Source organism: Drosophila persimilis, unplaced genomic scaffold (genome assembly GCF_003286085.1).
Source record: "Drosophila persimilis strain 14011-0111.01,24,50 unplaced genomic scaffold, DperRS2 tig00000780-arrow-arrow-pilon, whole genome shotgun sequence".
NCBI classification, from domain to species: domain Eukaryota; kingdom Metazoa; phylum Arthropoda; class Insecta; order Diptera; family Drosophilidae; genus Drosophila; species Drosophila persimilis.
This window is the reverse complement of record NW_020825353.1, coordinates 1072164-1090364: the sequence shown is the minus strand read 5'-3', so window position 1 is coordinate 1090364 and position 18201 is coordinate 1072164. Positions and strand designations below refer to the sequence as shown.

At 42.0% G+C, this 18201-nt stretch overlaps 1 protein-coding gene across 4 annotated transcripts; it reads left to right on the top strand.

The window, feature by feature from the left end:
- The first annotated feature begins 82 nt into the window (after window positions 1-82).
- Window positions 83-14230, top strand: LOC6602347 (potassium voltage-gated channel protein Shal). Of its 4 annotated transcripts, XM_026992748.1 has the most exons (7): window positions 83-326; window positions 8487-8793; window positions 8870-10236; window positions 10320-10482; window positions 10553-10741; window positions 13402-13554; window positions 14020-14230. In XM_026992748.1, the coding sequence occupies exons 3-7, from the start codon at window positions 9122-9124 to the stop codon at window positions 14113-14115; spliced, it is 1716 nt and encodes a 571-aa protein (XP_026848549.1). In that variant the 5' UTR covers window positions 83-326; window positions 8487-8793; window positions 8870-9121; the 3' UTR covers window positions 14116-14230. The 4 variants fall into 4 exon arrangements, with proteins under 4 accessions (XP_026848549.1, XP_026848548.1, XP_026848550.1 ...); XM_026992747.1 differs by having other exon boundaries at window positions 8487-10236; XM_026992749.1 differs by lacking the exon at window positions 13402-13554 and having other exon boundaries at window positions 8487-10236.
- The last annotated feature ends 3971 nt before the right edge of the window (window positions 14231-18201 follow it).

Sequence of the window (18201 nt, the reverse complement as noted above, 5' to 3'; positions counted from 1 at the left end):
CGTACGTTTTGTGTCCCGGATTGATGCTCATCGTCGGAGGCGCCGTCGCTTTTCACTTTCAGTTTGTCGTGAGCATTTGAACTCGGAGCAGCGCCCCCAGAGCCCACAGCGGGACGCAGTTGTGCCCAAATTTTTGTGGCAATCGTGCGTGCAGGCAATAGAAAAGCCAGAAAAGAAAAAAATAGCCACAGAAAGGGAAGCAGAGAAAAGCTGAGAAAAACGTTCCAAAGAAGCTACAAGCTGAAAAAGAGAAAAATGTACAAGAAATGTTTTTTTAAATAGTGTGGAGGCGAGAGTGGTGCGGCTAACGGAACGACGAAGCAAGTGTAAGAGGCGACAAGTGTAAAATGTAACAAGCCCCAGAAGTGTGTGCCTGTATGTGTGTGTGTGTGTGTATGCCCCCCGTTCATGTAAGCGTGTGCCTCCTCTTTCTCCTTTGAAAAGAGCGGAGAGAGAGGATCAACAAACGAGTGCCTGCTGGTAAAATAGTATTAAAACGTAGAAAATAATAAACCCATTTTTTTATCCACAAAAATACACCAGGAAAAGCAGATTGCCTGCCCAGAAAATCCATAAAAAAGCAGGCAGTCGTGAGAAATTTTTCCTGCCTGATTCGCCGTCTCTCTTTCGTGTGTGTATGTGTATGTTTGTGGGTGGGAGTGTGTCTGTGTGTGTGTGTGTGGCAATATTCTTTTGCTTTTTTTTGATTTGTGAATTTTCATTTGTGTGTATCCGCGAATGTTGCTGCTGGCTGCTGGCGAACGCACGACAATCCCATAAAAATACAAAAAAAAAACAAAAAAAGTGTACAAAAAATACCAACAAAAATTAGACATACATATGTACATACAACACACATGTGTACATATATACGAGTACTACTGATTCGAAATGCCGCCCATGATGTCCTTGTTGAGTGACAAAAAAAAAGCTTTTAAAAAAACATATTTTAATTGCTCTGCTTGGCGTGCAGTCAGGAAAAACAACAAGTTGTTGTTGTTGCAGTTGTTTTAGCTGCATATCTGGCCTATTTAGGCCTCCATTGCAGCACCAGCCTCCACCCACTCCACCCACTCCGCCCACGATTATGATATTAATTTATTCATCTATCCATCCATCTCGCCAGCCAGCAAGCCACAATGAAATGAAAGCCTGTAAAAGTTGACGAAGGCATTCTGATAGCCTTGCAGATACATCGGTCCAATGGCAGCCTCATGATATACTGCTTTAATTTAGTTGAGATAGTGGATCCATAGATTAGTAAATGACACATATTTGCTTGTAATGATACATGTTATTGAAACGATCGTAACTATGGCCAGTTGTATACAAATATATACGATATAGTGGTCTAATCTGGTTATCATAAATACCTATTCTTAATGGAAAGTTTCATAGAGATAGAGTACAAATTGATTTATAGTTACCATAGAGGCTGATGGCTCTTATATTGCTGTTGATCAAGGACATCCCTCCTTCTTAGAGTTTGCAAAAATCTGTCTAAAATCGAAATACTCTTTGCGAAGGTAGAAAATCAGTAATGGTCCGTAGCTTATTCCCTCGCTCTTGTTATGCTAAAGTGAAGGTCGTCTGTAGGAGAGAAAGAGAGAAAGCAGTAGCAGCAGCAGCAGCAGCAGTAGCAGCAGCAGCAGTAGCAGCAGCAGTAGCAGCAGCAGCAGCGCTGTCCGTTCATCCATCTGTCGGTCCATTTTGCTGGCGTAAAACGTGCGAAAAAGCCTTGGCTTGGTTTTTGGCGCAACAACAAAGCCGCATTGTTGTACAGATATACACACACGAACACAGCTTTGTTCTGTCCGGGAGTGTGGGTGGGATGGTGTGTGTGTGTGTGATGACGCGCTTAATGCACAGCTTAAGGCAGCGCGGTCTGCAGCACTGCTTGCATTTGTTGTTTCTGTTATCAGCAGGGAATGGCCATGTGCTCTCTTGTTCTGGATGAGGAGAAGGCTGTCTGCGAGGTGGGTTGGCGGACTACGGTACGGTTATTTATATAGATTTCGAAGTGGTTCGGAGTGGTTTTGCGGTTGCAGATTTAGATTTTATTAGAGAGCTGTCCCTTGGCTTATGTATTTTAAGATGTGTGCATTCGATTTTAGAAGTGCTAGAGGTATCCAAAAGTTGTTGCGTTTCTCGTTTAATTGGGAAGAAATCGGCAACAATGCTTTCACTACTGTTATCGTGGGCTCTGTGGGTCTGGCTCGGGAGGTTTCAGTAAGGTTTCAAGTGGACTTGGAGTGGTTCTGTAGTGTTATACCCCTTACATATCTTGATAGTGCTCTGCTAAGTCTGTTTGTTATGTACCCCCTCTAATAAAGTCTAAAAACTACATATATTTTGCTGGAAATAGATTTAACCTTTTGTTTTTCTCCTTGCGCTCCCCTCTTCAATACCTTATCGGCTGCATTTGCTAGACCGCTTTCGCATCTCTGGTTATCACACATGCTGTTACTGTCTCACTCTTTTCTTCTTCCCTCTCCCATACATGCACATACACATACGAACGGTCACACTTGTCTGCGTATTTATACGCAGATATAATCACATTTCACGCATGGAAGAGCTTAGCGGGCCTACATAAATTACCCCATTGGCCCTAGAACCACCCCCCACCGCATATCCTGTACGGCACAGCCACCCATCCGCCCGCACTTTGGGTCACTTGCACGTTCTAACACCGCCCTTCAGTCAGGGCCACCATTAGAAAACTTTTTGGGGGGTTTTTCTATGGGATGCACAGGGTACAGAGCACAGGGCACAGGGCTGGCTCCAGCTGCCGATGCTGGCGATTCTGGCGGTCTAATAGCCAAAACTCTCTAAAGTTTTTTATGAGTTTCGCAATTAATTTGAATAGCAACATGAAAGTCTCGACCAGTGTTCTGCACCCAATTGTCCATCCCCAACGGCCATTCATTATGTAAGCCAATACGTTGCACGTGCCTTGGCTTTCGATCTCTTGTATTGGCCAATACTTGTGTGGTACACGCAATTTTAATAATAAATCAACTTGTGCCAGTAATCGAATTCTCCCCATTTCCAGCATTGTCCTCAGGCACCACATGACGTATGGAAAATGTTTTAAATTAATAATAAGCATACGCAGCAGGTTCCCGTCGCAGAAGTACAAGGATATATATAAAATACAATTTTAAACATAAGTGGAAGCACTCGTAAAATATAAAGGTATCAATTTGTTAAAGCATTTCGGGAAAATGAATCAGATTACCTTTGATATTGGGCTGACATAAATATGAGCTTATTAATTTGCTGAATAATTGCAAAAGGTTAATTAATTCGGGGCTTAAAGGTAAACTATATTTACCATTAAATACTTTCAATCAAATCTTGTCAAGATATAAAAACAGATCTTCAATTCATAGAATTCAAACAATATTCAGAAAAATTTGTATATGTACATATATTATACATATATAGATATTGTTGTCTCACAAGTCTGTAGTCTCCCAAGTCAAAATATTCATTCAATCTCAAAGAAAACCATGCGTTACATTAGTTACATACATTAGGCAGGCGACGATATCAACCTATTTATAGGTGCTGTAGCTGTATACGTGACTTATCCACGTGCATACTCGTACTCGTCTGAACATGCAAATGATTGAATCAGCAATAAGCAATAATTTCCCATTGATTGCAATTACAAATGGAAACTAATTAATTTCAATCAATTTGCAAAAATCGGCAATAAGTCAAATGAATGCCTTTGAAATTCTTGCCAAATAGACACCTTACACACCTCGAGCCGGAGACACCTTCAATCGAGTGCTTAGTGGGAGGACACATAAGCCTCTACTTAATACCTGTATAGATGCATAGATGGTTGGAAAAAAGGCAAGAGAAAATTATAAACTGCTCATAAGGCAAAAAATGTTTGATGTTGAGCCGAGACAACGTAGCCCCACTCGTAGACTCGACTCGACCCGAACCAATCCCAATCTGAATCCTAAGGCCCCTCCAAAACCAAAACCAAAACCAAAACCTAAGCCCAAGCGGGTGCCCAGGGTCCCATGAGCAGGCGCAGAGACACACACAAGATGCTCTCTCTTTCCCTTTCACCCACACACACACACACACACACACACACGCACACACACAAAAACTTGGTCTCGTTGTTTCACTGTTTCTCTCTTTCTCTTTGCCCGTTTGAAAACACACACATACTACGTATACTCGTATATTTCTCATTTTTCTTTTTAACCCAAAGAATACAACGAAAAAAATGGCTTGTAAACAAAAGAAAAGAAAGGAAAAATATATGGATAATGTTGGTCTGATGATGGAGGCTGGGGCTTGGATCAGTGCAGGGGAGATTCTGTTGTGATTGTTTAAAAATAGAAAACGAACAACTAAAAGTAAACATTGTTAACTTATTGGCAATAAAAATACAAAATGGAAAATACCCCCCCCCACCCGCACACCAACAGGCCATAAAATTGCGTTTATGATCTGGAAATGCTTGCCAATTTAGTATTTGGCCTCAAAGTTGCAATTGGCTTCAAAATGGAACTGGCCTCTCCATATAGTACCTCGGAATAGCTTCCGTTTTGTTGGCAAAAAGAGAGCAACATAAAGAGAGTGGGAGAGTGCCACAGCGAGAGAAAGAAAGAGAGAGAGAGAGAGAGGAAAGTCAAGTCATCATAATAACTGAAACCCACGCAAGAGCAGGAGAAAATTTCACAGGATTTCCGTAGATTTTTCGTGTATTTCGTACATTAATGCCTAACTAGCATTTTGGGGCCGCCCGAATTAAATGGAATGGTCCCGAGGGGAGGTTGAGGGCCTACATACATACTCGTATAATAAACAACAACAACAACAGGAACATGCAAAAAAAAAAAACAAAAAATAGAGAAACAGAGGAAACCGAGAAGAGTGAAAGTGGAGGGAAATATGGTAATGAGAAGGCAAAGAAGTTGATATGCCCTGAAAGGCACAGACAGATGATAATTATCTGAATGAATTCGGGGGAATATTTTATATATTTATGGTGTTTACTCAGTTCGGATAAGTATGCTATGGAAATGTGTGTGAAAATTTAATGAGAGTTATTTGGACATCAATTAGAATTTCCCTTGGGAAATATCTGATTTATAATCGCTCAACACTATTCACTCGTATTTGTAGATTATATTTCTATCAGCAAAAATTGTTTATAAAGGTCAGAAAAGTGACCTTCTGTCATCAACAAAATGTACCACGAAATGAACTTTAAGTCGGTTCATCGTTCTTCTGTATATTCTCGCACAGAATATTGAACCACGAAAAGTTCATTCAATTCACCTTCAATTTGAATTTGAATTTGATTGAAATGTTTATTTGGCCTGTCGCAAGAGCCAAGACCGCGTCCAAATCCTCCCACTCATGATCTACAATCTCGGTTGATGGGAGCACAGTGTGAACGGATGGACAGATGTATGCAGGGCCATTTTTGCGCCGCCCACTCTCGTGGAAAGGTACAACAAAAGTCTAACCTTGAGACGGAGACAGAGACGGACGCTGTTCGGACGGACTGTTCCCAAAGGCAGCAGCCAAATAACTGGCGAATAATATGGCTCTGCCCTGCTGCTCGCAAACTAAAATAAACTATGCAAATAATTAATGAAAGCCTACAGAAAGACGAAAAAAGAAATATAATAAGGACATGTGGCGCCTTTGTTTTTAGTCCAGCGGAAGTCAACGTCAGCCCCTGGTCCCTGACTCTCTGCCAGCGGCCCGGCCCTAAGTTGCTGCCTCGCGCTCTCTCTCTGCCTCTGGGGCTGCTGGAGGGCTCCTCCTCCTGCCACTGCACCCATTTGATGTTTGACAATTTATTTTGATGGCACACAACACGCACAGAATACGTGAATGGATCCTGGTCCTTGTATAACCTAACGACATCCAGACATCAACATCAACGTCAGCAGGGGCAGAGGACAGTGGACAGGGGACAGAGGACAGGGGACAGAGGACAGGAGACGGGGCAGAGAAAACGGCATTGATTAATTTCCATTTCGTCCACGGCGAAAAAACCAAGGCAAGGTCAACGACTACGACGAACGTCAATCCATAGTGGAACATTGTTGATAGGATAATGTGGCATTAAAACATTAAGGCCTGACACGACGGACCTCTGGGGCGAATCCATGGCCCATTGTCTGCCATTCTCTGGCATCCGATATGGTACACTGGTGGGGGAGTGGTGGAGTGGTTTCATTGGGGAGTGGGGTTTCTGGGACGGCATCAGGATGTTTTCTGCTCGTGGGTGTCGGTGTGGGTCCAAAGAAAGTGCAAACTGTCAGCATGTTTGACTCTTCATCGCTTAATGTACTCAAAAACGTATTGGCATGGTACATATGGATCTCCCACAATTATCTGCAAGGTAAAAGCTATTGAGGGAATGCAAGGGCTAAGTTCTTGAATGATATCAATGATACGACAGACCTAAAATGTTAAAAAATCAATTCGAATTGGTACTGAATCAATTGACATGAATGTGCTCAATGGTGGTGTATGCAATGTTAAAAACTAACAAAACAGCAAGTAAATTACAAAATAAATAATCACTTTCCGAAAGACAAACAAGTATTGACAGCCATCAATCGAATTACAATCGTTAATATGCATTTCGCATGTAAAGTAGTCCAAAAACAAGCCAAAGAAAAACAAAAACCCATACCCATTAATCCACGTGAGGCAAGGAACCCTGTAACCTTGTCCAACCTTATCTTTCCTCCTTGTGGCCATGGCGTGTCTCAGCGGCTCAAATCAGCCATCAAATAACTAATAACTCCTAACGGCTATTGTTATGGCAATATCTTCTCCTGCTCTAGGCTCCCGCTGAACCCCTTTTCAGGGGCCGTCAGGGATGTGACAGGCGGCCATGAATATAGAAACACTCTTGCCCACCATTCGGTGATATAGATGGGTCCTTCTACTACCACAAATGGATGAAGTTCGATGTGCACTTGGCCAGTGGAACCGTCTTGGCAGTGCCATTGCCAGTGCCAGTGGCAGAGCCATAAATATTATATAAATCAAAGACACACATTATATAGACTTCAAGAGCCATGCCATGCCCTGACATTCATGGAAACAAATGACTTTTTGTCACAGTTTCCCCTCACTGGGGGGCGGAGACCGATGAGATGTGGGAGCACAGAGACGATGGCAAAAGTTTTTGCGTTTTAATTGTCGTTGGCAAAATGACTTGTGGCCTAAAGGAAATTTGCAGGGTGTTTACTGTCTAGAGAAATGCACATAAATTTGTGCTTTGCGCCTGGCAGAGCAGGCCACCAAAGACACCCACGCATCCCATCCCATCCCATCCACTCATTGACGGGCCATTCCCATGCCCATTACAATCCCCAACTAGAACCAGCACCAGAACCAGCACCAGAACCAAAACCAGAATCCAAACCACACCAGAGAAACCCAGAGCTAGGCAGATGGAAGACAGTCGAATGGTCATTCCGTTGGTATGTTCGAACCATTAAAATGGTCTCAGCTGCTGGACTCGTAAAGCAGAACCAGCAGAAACAGACCCAGAAACAGAAACAGAACCCTTCTCTACGATTCCCCCCAGTTCGATTGTGTTTGCCTCGTTTAAATATTTAGACAGAACGATGCCCGAAAACGCATTGAATGGCGTTGTCTGTCGATTTCTGCTGCTGTGAATCATTATATATGTATGTACATATATCCAGAGAGGGAATGGGGTTCCATGAGGGGGCTGCGATAAATTGATAATATAAACAAGTGAAGCGAGAAATAGACGAGTGGGTCGATGTGTTTTTTGGGTGTGGGTGTGTGTGTATTCCTATTGTATTGTTCCCGCAGATTTATGATAATATTTATGCTTTGAGAAAGTCCGAAATTCTATTGCCTGGGATTCCCCATAAACTTTACAATCCGATTGAAGTGAAATTACAAACAGTTTCTTGAAATTAAATCAAATGTGAGTGTATTTTATACCCAATGCCAGCCCACACTTAAATGCTTTTCTTAAGGGGTTGATGGCTTCCACGAATTCGATAGTAGATTAAGTATTAATGGTCTATTGTTTAAATGGAAATTAGGAAAACTTTTTAAACGCCTGAAAAGCAAACAAGTTTTAAATTATAATGTCATCCTTTACTAAAATAAAAACTTATAATTTGAAAGCCATACATTTTATGTCTTTCAATATTTATTCCTTAAAAGTTTTCATTTTGTGTTCTTTAATTTTCTTAATTAATAGTAAAAATACCAACTTTTGCTCACAATAAGGTTACACCTTGAAATGGCAGACAAACTTTTAACTGTAATTACATTTTTCCATGTGTACGAGTTTGGGTATGAATGGGTGTGTGTAAAACTTTTCGTTGAGCTATGGCATCCCCCGCGCTGCCACCGGCTCCCTCCCCAGTGACAACTTGTTTTAAAACTCCCGCAAAACTTTTCAACTCAACTCTCTTTCCATCTCTCTTTTGCAGTGCTGCTGCACAACGAAACTTAGATAGAGTACACACATAGGAAACATTTCATATCCCCGCGGCGAACAATAAAACAAGAGCCAGCAGCAGCAGCAGAAGCAGGAGCAGCAGAAGCAGAGGAAGCAGACGGAGAAGCAGGGGAAGCAGAAGCAACAAAAACTACAATAAGAGCAAAAATGACAGCAATAAGTTTAAGCAATAAAACACTGCTTGGCAAGCAGTTCAAAAATGCACGCATCACACAATAAGCAGGCCTCAAGGATAAGCAAGAAGAAAAGCAAAAGCAAAAGCAGAAGCAAGAGCAAAGGTGAGGTAGAAGCCGAAGCCGACGAAGAGCTGGACAACAGAAAAAAAGCTTTAATTTAGGAGTTAATCATATATAGAAACAGAGAGAGAACGAGAGAGAGAGAGAGTGAAGTCCCCCCGCTCTCCCAGCCCCCGCCACCAACCCGCACAAACTCAACTGCCAAAGAAAAAAATAGGAGAAGGTAGATAGGACCCTGAAAAAGGACAACAGTACAGGACGATTAAGAGCAGAGTGCAAAGGAAAGGGAAGGGACAGAGTGAGAGATAGCCCGCGAGAGCCACCCACTTTTGCACGACAACCGGGACACTGAAACATTCCACCCAATAGCATGGCCTCGGTCGCCGCTTGGCTTCCCTTTGCACGGGCGGCGGCCATCGGTTGGGTGCCGATAGCCTCCCTTCCACTGCCACCGCCCCCCGTGCCCAAGGACCGACGCAAGACGGACGACGAGAAGCTGCTGATCAACGTATCCGGCCGCCGCTTCGAGACCTGGAGGAACACCCTCGAGAAGTACCCGGACACGCTGCTCGGCTCCAATGAGCGGGAGTTCTTCTATGACGAGGACTGTAAAGAGTACTTCTTCGACCGGGATCCGGACATATTCCGCCACATACTCAACTACTACCGGACGGGCAAGCTGCATTATCCAAAACACGAATGCCTCACCAGCTATGACGAGGAGCTGGCCTTCTTCGGCATCATGCCGGACGTGATTGGTGACTGCTGCTACGAGGACTATCGGGACCGGAAGCGAGAGAATGCCGAGCGCCTCATGGACGACAAACTGTCGGAGAACGGGGATCAGAACCTGCAGCAGCTGACCAACATACGGCAAAAGATGTGGCGTGCCTTCGAGAATCCGCACACGTCGACCAGCGCCCTGGTCTTCTACTACGTTACCGGCTTCTTCATCGCCGTCTCCGTGATGGCCAACGTGGTGGAGACGGTCCCGTGCGGACACAGGCCGGGCCGGGCTGGCACCCTGCCGTGCGGCGAGCGCTACAAGATCGTCTTCTTCTGCCTGGACACCGCCTGCGTAATGATCTTCAGCGCCGAGTATCTGCTGCGGCTCTTCGCCGCACCCGATCGCTGCAAGTTCGTGCGCTCCGTGATGAGCATCATCGACGTGGTGGCCATCCTGCCCTACTATATCGGCCTGGGCATCACAGACAACGACGACGTCAGCGGTGCCTTCGTCACGCTGCGAGTTTTTCGCGTCTTCCGCATCTTCAAGTTCTCCCGCCACTCGCAGGGTCTCCGCATCCTCGGCTACACGCTCAAGTCGTGCGCCAGCGAGCTGGGCTTCCTCGTCTTCTCGCTGGCCATGGCCATCATCATCTTTGCCACCGTCATGTTCTATGCCGAGAAGAATGTGAACGGCACAAACTTCACATCGATTCCGGCGGCCTTCTGGTACACCATAGTCACCATGACGACGCTCGGGTAAGTTCAAGTCTCCCTCTTTCACTCTACACCTCCGGATATGATACTCATTCAGCTTTTCACACTTTTCCACACCATTCCAGCTATGGCGACATGGTGCCGGAGACAATAGCTGGCAAAATAGTGGGCGGCGTCTGCTCACTCAGCGGTGTGCTGGTCATCGCCTTACCTGTACCTGTTATCGTATCGAACTTTAGTAGAATCTATCACCAGAATCAGAGGTCGGACAAGCGCAAGGCACAGCGGGTAAGAGAAAATGCTAGATCCTCCTCTCAGAATTCGCGCAATCTCATGAATGTTCTTGTTGGTCTTGCAGAAAGCTCGCCTGGCGCGCATCCGCATTGCCAAGGCCTCGTCGGGAGCTGCCTTTGTCAACAAGAAGAAGGCCGCCGAGGCCAGATGGGCGGCCCAGGAGTCGGGCATTGAGCTGGATGACAACTATAGGGATGAGGATATCTTTGAGCTGCAGCACCACCATTTGTTGAGATGTCTGGAGAAGACAACGGTGCGTATAATCGATGTGGCAATCCAAGGCTTTCTCTCTGGCTCTCTCTCTACATCTCTCTATATATATCTCTCTCTATATAAATATATTTATGGTTCTATCGCGCATTTATTAATTGCTCTTATCATTTGATTTTCATTTACTTATCACAAACTTTCTCTGTACATTTTCCGTTTGTTTCTTTTGGACTTTTCCCGCGACAGATGTAGCCACATTTGAACATCCTTGTAATAGTCCAAAGTTATACACTTTGCCTCAAGCTCGTTAGGCAAGCAATGACAAAGCCACATACAGCAACCACAACCCGAACAACCAGAACAACAACCACAGCAAGAACAACTACCAGAGCCCCATTGCAGTCCTGTCATGTGGCCACAAGAAAAGAAAAAGGATTGGGATTGGGATTGGGATTCAGAAACCGCGCGAGTCTCCCATTTATGAAACTCGAGAAGCTCGTGAAGCTCGTGAAACAAAAAACCCTAGAGAGAACTGAACTGAACTGAAATGCCAATCTTTTGTATGAGATCCGCGTACTTTTGTTTACGAATTGTTTATGTATAATTATTATATTTTCGGTTCTTATGTGTGGGGTGGGGGTACAATTCTTAAGTTGTGCAATCTAATATGTTCTAAGTTTTCCATTTGTGTCATGTTTTTCGCACAAGCGTTTCAAGAGCAGAATCAACCAAATATAATGCATAGCAATAAAAAAACGCAATTAAAATCAATTGTCTATACCTTTGATAAACGAATATTAATTCAGAAAAGTAAGTGTTTTCGGTTTGTACCTCAGTTCCGTTGTTTCTTCCTTCATATTTCTCTATCTTTAACTCTATCCCTTTCTCTGTATCTCTGTATCTATTGCTCTCTATCTCTATCGCTCTATCTCTCTCACTCACTCACTCACTCACTATCTCTATCTATCGTTTATGCGTTGCAATTAATTTTTATGATTTTCAATTCTTATTTTTCTTGGTTTCCTTCTTGGTTGTACGTCCATACATATGTTGTTTTTCGATTCCTTCTATTGAAAGCAAACGATTTGTGTGTTGAATGCTATGCGCTCTGTTCTGTTTCAAGTTCTTTGAATAGGTCATTACCGAACAGCATTGAACCGAACGATATGAGAATGCTCTAGCCCTCCCACCCCCATGATATCATGAAGATTCGGAAACGACCATTTGGCCATATGCAATCGATTGCTGTCAACATAAAGCCCAAAACGAAACGAAAAACGAAAAACAAGAAACCAAAAAATCTAAAAACTTTACCCCATCCCAAAAAAATATAAACAATTCGGATTGCTGAGAGCTGGCTCATCAAGTGGCCAAAATGGGTGGATGGAAATCCACTCAAGTGGTCATACTCGTAAAAAGTCCATTTAACTATTCAATTTATTTTTTTACATTTTATTAGTGAGCAATTCAAGACCGAATCTTTTTTTAAATGTGCTCTGATTGTGTTAAAAATTTGTTTTCGTATAACTTTTGTGTTTAAATAATTTGGATGGAGATTTCCTGAAAATTCCTCTAAAAGCAGTCTTATTGTTTTGAAATTGGTTCATAACCGTATTATAAGTGGTAGATTGCCGTTTCAAAAGTACAGACAAATTTCCCAAACTGAGCTACTCTGTTGTCTGGTGTATTTTTCATTATAAATTAATAATACTCGGTGCGTTACGGCTCCTAGCCGTTCATGTGTATGCTCCACAGCAGTAGTCTAGCCGTAAACCACTTGATGAGCACTCAAATTCCTCACCTAAAACCACAAATAAATAAAACAGGATCCGTCATAAATCTAAAATCTAAATCGCTTTTGGGCGGCCATAGACGCGAACGCGCTTTTAACAGCGGCAAATGAAATCAGAAAAATGTACGAAAAATCGCACTCAACAAACGCATAAAACGTGAACGCGTTTATAACAGCTTGCAAATGAAATCTGAAAAAATGAACGAAAAATCGCACTTTGCTCGAAACCGTTTTTAACAGCTAGCAATTGAAAAACGAATGAAAAATGGCTGGCGCTTGCTTCTACCTCGTCCCGCTCGGCTCTGCCCTGCCCTTGCCCAAGCCCGCATTTATTGCTCTTCCCAACACGCTGCCCGCTGCCCAGCGCCCCCATCCGTTTGGCTGTCTAACAAATTGTTCTTATAGTGTTTATTGTGTTATTGTAAAATTGTCATTGCTTAGGAGCCGCAACAAAGAAACAAAAAAAAAGAAAACATCATTTCTATACCCATTATAGAATTTTAAGCGTTTAAATGTTTAATACCCTTTCTCCCCTCAGTCCCCCGTACCCATAAACCCCGCTTAATGTTCTAATTGTTGTTTTTGACTTGAAAGAGATGGAAACTCTCGCTCTAAGTATTTTTATATTTCTTTGTATGTATTTAACCCTGTCCTGTGTTCTATGTTCGTGTGTGTAAGCCCCTCCCCCAAACTTCCCCAAAACCCACCCAAAATAAAACCCCTCTATAGCCCTTCTTTACTGTAAAATTGTTGAACTAAAAAAACCTCTGAACAAAGGAAAAAACAAAAAACAAAACAGACCAAAAAAGATATTGTACTCTATGTATTCTTCGTTTCTCTTTGTAAAATTCTTCTCTGGCTGTACACACCTCTCAATGCTCAAAAAACTCTGACCAAACTAACCACTAAAGGATCGAGAATTTGTCGAGTTAGATATACCCTATAACGGACAGCCGAAGCGGCCGGGCTCGCCCTCGCCAATGGCCAGTCCCGCCCACTCGACGCACAGTGCTGCCGGCCTGCTGCAGTCCTGCTGCGGTCGCTGCTGCTCCCAGCGCTACCAGGTAAGCACTATTGTATATATCCTACCCACACCCCACACCCCCACCCCCCGCCCCCAACTTGGCTCAACGCCTCACAACAATTGGGGGTTGAGTGCATTTGCAGGTGGGTCTCACAACCGCTTTCTGTAACTCCCTCTGTAAACATATACTTATTATATATAGTTTGTGTGTTGAATTTGTTCTACCTACTTGTGTATGAATTTGTTTGTGTATTCTACCCCCCCACAACTAACACCAACACCAACACAAACAGCATTCGCGTGCAGCCTAAAAGACTCGCACAGACTCGCAAGAAACTCTGATGAAAAGTGAAGTCGACTTTTGGGCGCGCGCTTCGTCTCTTAGCCATATTCATACTCTCAGTTATATGTATACTCTACAGACATCATTAATCAATATTGTGCCTTGAAATACGTTGAAGCCCTAATGCAATCCCGCTTTGTTCTCGTTCTCGTTCGTTTTTAGGCCTGCGGCAAGTATATGCCAGCTGCCAGCAATGCTCAAAACAGCCAAAACAATCAGCCCATGGATGGCACCTACCTGGTGGAGGCCTCGTTCTGAGCCAGCACACGGCCAATCCTCAGCATCAGCATAAGCATCAGCATCAGCATCTGCCGCAGTCCCAATCGCATCCGCATTCGCATCCGCATCCGCATTCACATCCAAATCCAAATCAAGATCAAGTTGATTTATGTTTAGTCTAACTTGAAAAGTTTTTAAACTAAATTGAAATTGAATTCGTTTGTAGACATTGTCCTGTATGTGTGTGTGTGTAGTCGCCAAAAAGATAAAGACAAAGACAAAGAAAGACAAACCCAACTAAAACTAAAATCGAAACACAAGTGTAATCTCTAAAATCTGATTTTCGAGTTTAACGAATGGGAATGATATTTAATTAACGATAAACATTTGCGGATTCAAGTGCAAACATCTCTCAATGTGTAAAATGTAAAAAAGCACATTAAAAACCAAATAAAAAATAGCAAATAAAATAAAAGTGCCGACCGAACCCAGTTTCTGAAGGCGGCGCAGTCGGATTTGATTAGCGAAGACCCGTTAATAAAATAGATAAACCGTATAAGAATTATAATAATAATAATAATAATAATAATATATGCAACACTATTTACTTTATATAGGTGACAAGACAACAGCAAAAAGAAACAACAGAAACCGAAGCATTTTAGAGGAATTTACCGTGTATGTTTTAATAAAGTGAACATAAATAATAGCATAGAATTGCAAAAATAGTTGGACGAAAGTACTAGAATACCCAGGGGATTGGATACAAAACGGAGTTCAAATACCAGTGGAGGAATGAGGGCGGGGGGGAGGAAACTCAAGCAAGTTGCATGGGGTCCAACAACAAAAGACAAAAAAAAAGAACACAATAAACAGATTTTAACAGCCAATGATTTGTGTAGCAAAGGAAACGAATAACATATAGACGACAGAATATAACGAAAGTACGAAAGAAAGCAAAGTAGGAACAAAAACCAAGGAGGAAACTATACAAATATTATTAAAAAATTCGTGTTTTTTTTTTTTAAATGGTCCGTAGTTTAGTAGGTATGATCTTCATCGGCTGTCCCCTATATGGTTTATCATCAGCAAACTTAAACTCAACTCCACTTAAATATGTATACCCTTCCGTTTCACCGTTTCGTGTGATTTTCCCCATCTGCGAGTATATAGCTAAAAGGTTTCAGTTTCTCATCATCTCTCTTAATGATAATGTCATAAATGAACTAATCAAAATTTATTGAAATTACACAATGAATAAAGAACTTTCTTCCAAGAACTAAGTTAGCAAAGGAAACCCCTATTTAAATGTATATGTACGTGTACGTGTGTGTGTAGGACAGGCTTTAAAGAATTGGAGCATTAACTAACTAAATGAACTCTTAGCAAATTCTAACAGAAACTCAAAGTATATTAATGAATTCTAAATTACAAATCAAACATTTAAAATTAGTTCAAGTAAACAACTTACAAAAACAAAAAACATAAACATAAATATGGAGCTTGTATGTATGTATGATAAATTTATTATGATTACTCTAATTATGAAGATTTTGACTATGGTTGATGGTTGATGGTGTTGACTATTTTTGTTCTTCGAACTCTCTAAGTTGCCTGCTAATTTCTTAACAAACAAAAATGCATAGGAATCTTTTTAAAAAATACTCCAAAGAAAAACGAACTTTTGTTTAGCAATTAACGAAATTGTGCAGAAAAACCAAACACACACACAAGAACGAACGATTACGATTAGTCGAAAACTAAAAAAAAACAACAACAACAACACACACACATTTGGTGTTTGGTTACTAAAACCAACTCTCGTAGCGATATTCTAAAAGAAAACCAATCTATTAAGTAAACGAAAACGAAAACGGAGAGGAGAGGAGAGGAGAAAATCAATAGGAAGAAATCATTTCTGTTTTTGATTTTTAGTGATTTAGTGATATGTAATTCGATAAAAAAAAAACCAAGAACAAATATTCTGCCATGGGTCTCCGAGAATGGAAAAGCTAAAAATTAATAATAAAATAAATAAAGAAATCTGTTTACTTCCACCAAACAAAGCGAACCCTCTCGACTATACTATATATACCAGCGACTACCCCATCGACTCTCCCATACACATACACATTCCGATATATGGTAAATATCATATTTTGTTCGCTTCGCTCTCGGAGACAACGCCTAGATCCGACTCGGGGGAGAGATCAGACGATAGCAGCCAATCGAATGGCAAAAACTAACGGAAATTCCCACCATCCCATCGTCTATATACAAAAGCAAAGCCAAGAAAAAACTAGCCCAGCGCCAGAGATCGTCGTCAGTCTATACTAACTAAAGAGTATACGACTCGTACTCTCAAGAACGTGTAAGTATAGGTCTACGTCTACGTCTTAGTCTACGTCTACGTGTCTATGCCGGGGCCAGGTCGTTTCATTATACGATATAATATACGATATACGGATCGTGTGAGTCGGCCGGGCAATTTGCGGCTGGCCCCCAAGCCGAGCCGAACAGATGTTGTGCCTCGGCATGTGGCGGCTGCGATAACCGCGCATGTGTCCCAGACTAATTTGCATAGCCGTTGTTAGTCATACGACTACGAGTACGATTACGAGTACGAGTACGGGCACGAGTTCGAGTTCGAGTGTATGTACGATTCATGTGTCTATGAGCAATGTGTCGAACGAAGTTGAACTTCAACTTGGCATCGAAAGTGAGTGAAGATCTTCTCTGAGGGGAAACCTTCAACTTTTCCGAAAGTTCATCTGCTTGGATGATGGTCATCCACTGATCTGTGAAGTATGGTAAATTATTAGACTTTGATTAAATATTCTTTAATATTCTAGATCTATATATGTATATAAAAACACAGTGAAAAATGTGTTGGACTTCATCAATTGAGAACGGCTGGGCCGATGTGGCTCAATTTTGTTTGTGTTTGCCAGTAGATGGTTTTTACGAACGAAAATTTCGAGAGACGTGGCAGGCTCTGGTAGCTTAGTACATGTTTATCTTAATAAATCTATGGTAAATATTGCTTGTTTAAAAATCAACGATTTAGTCGACCTTGCAGGCATTTTTGAAATTTTAGTTTCACACTAGATCAATTATCTTTATGCTCACTTCATGCTCGACTAATCGAATTGTGGATTTCCTACTTTTAATTGGCGCACTCATTAAGTTGGTATTTCTTCGCCACAACTTGTGGCCACAATTCCATTACATATCTCCCCGCCACATGGCCAGCCTCCGCATGATCCCATCTTCCATATCGATTTCAATGAATCAGCGCCGGCCATCAGCTGCTCATTAGCAACGTCATTCACTGGCTGGGCTTTGTGGTGTCACCTCCTTCCTCCTCTCCTCTCCTCTGCTCTGCTCTGCTCTGTTGTTACCACCATCTGGTGTCTCTCCATCTCCAGCTCCATCCATCCATCCATTTCTGTTTGAACGTGGCTAAAAACAGCTTCAACTTAAGCTCACAAAAGTAAAGGTCGTATGGTGGCTATAAATCAAGGCAAAGCGCTGAGAAGAAGTGAGAAATAACAAAAAACCAAACAACAAAACACAAAAAAACTTAAATACTAAAACTTACGGTCAAAAGCACTTGGTCATAAAGCAAAACTGCAAAATAATAAACATCTGTACGTAAAGATGTGGCTGTGGATATTGTATGGTAGGCAGTAGTAGGTCTCATAGTAGTAGGTCTTTCACACGAAATGTTGGCTATGGTCGCAGTACGTAACGTGGGTTTCTTTGGTTTCGCTGGACAGACGCTAATATTAACTTCGGTAAGCTAGCTTTATGACGTTATTTATCACTCATACAGCTAGATAACCAAAGACAACATAGCACCCTGATTGAAGAACTTTAAATTACACCATTCTACCGATGGGAACGATCTGAAATGATCTTCCTCTTTTACATACAATATTTCATTTGATTTACATTTATCTTAATTTAATTTATGAGACATTTCCTTTGATTCGATTGAAATTTCTTCCATATTTGGCTCTATTTTTGGACTTTCAATTAGTTGGGTTTCTCTCACTATTTTTTTTATTTGAAAAATTCGTAATACCCCATGGACATTCACTCGATTTCTCGTTTCTTGCGCCC

Coding starts and splice junctions, on each gene's coding strand:
- LOC6602347 (XM_026992748.1), top strand. CDS start 9,122: ATGGCCTCGGTCGCCGCTTGGCTTCCCTTTGCACGGGCGGCGGCCATC. Junction 10,742..13,401: donor GATGTCTGGAGAAGACAACG/GTGCGTATAATC, acceptor TAACCACTAAAG/GATCGAGAATTTGTCGAGTT. Junction 13,555..14,019: donor GCTGCTCCCAGCGCTACCAG/GTAAGCACTATT, acceptor GTTCGTTTTTAG/GCCTGCGGCAAGTATATGCC.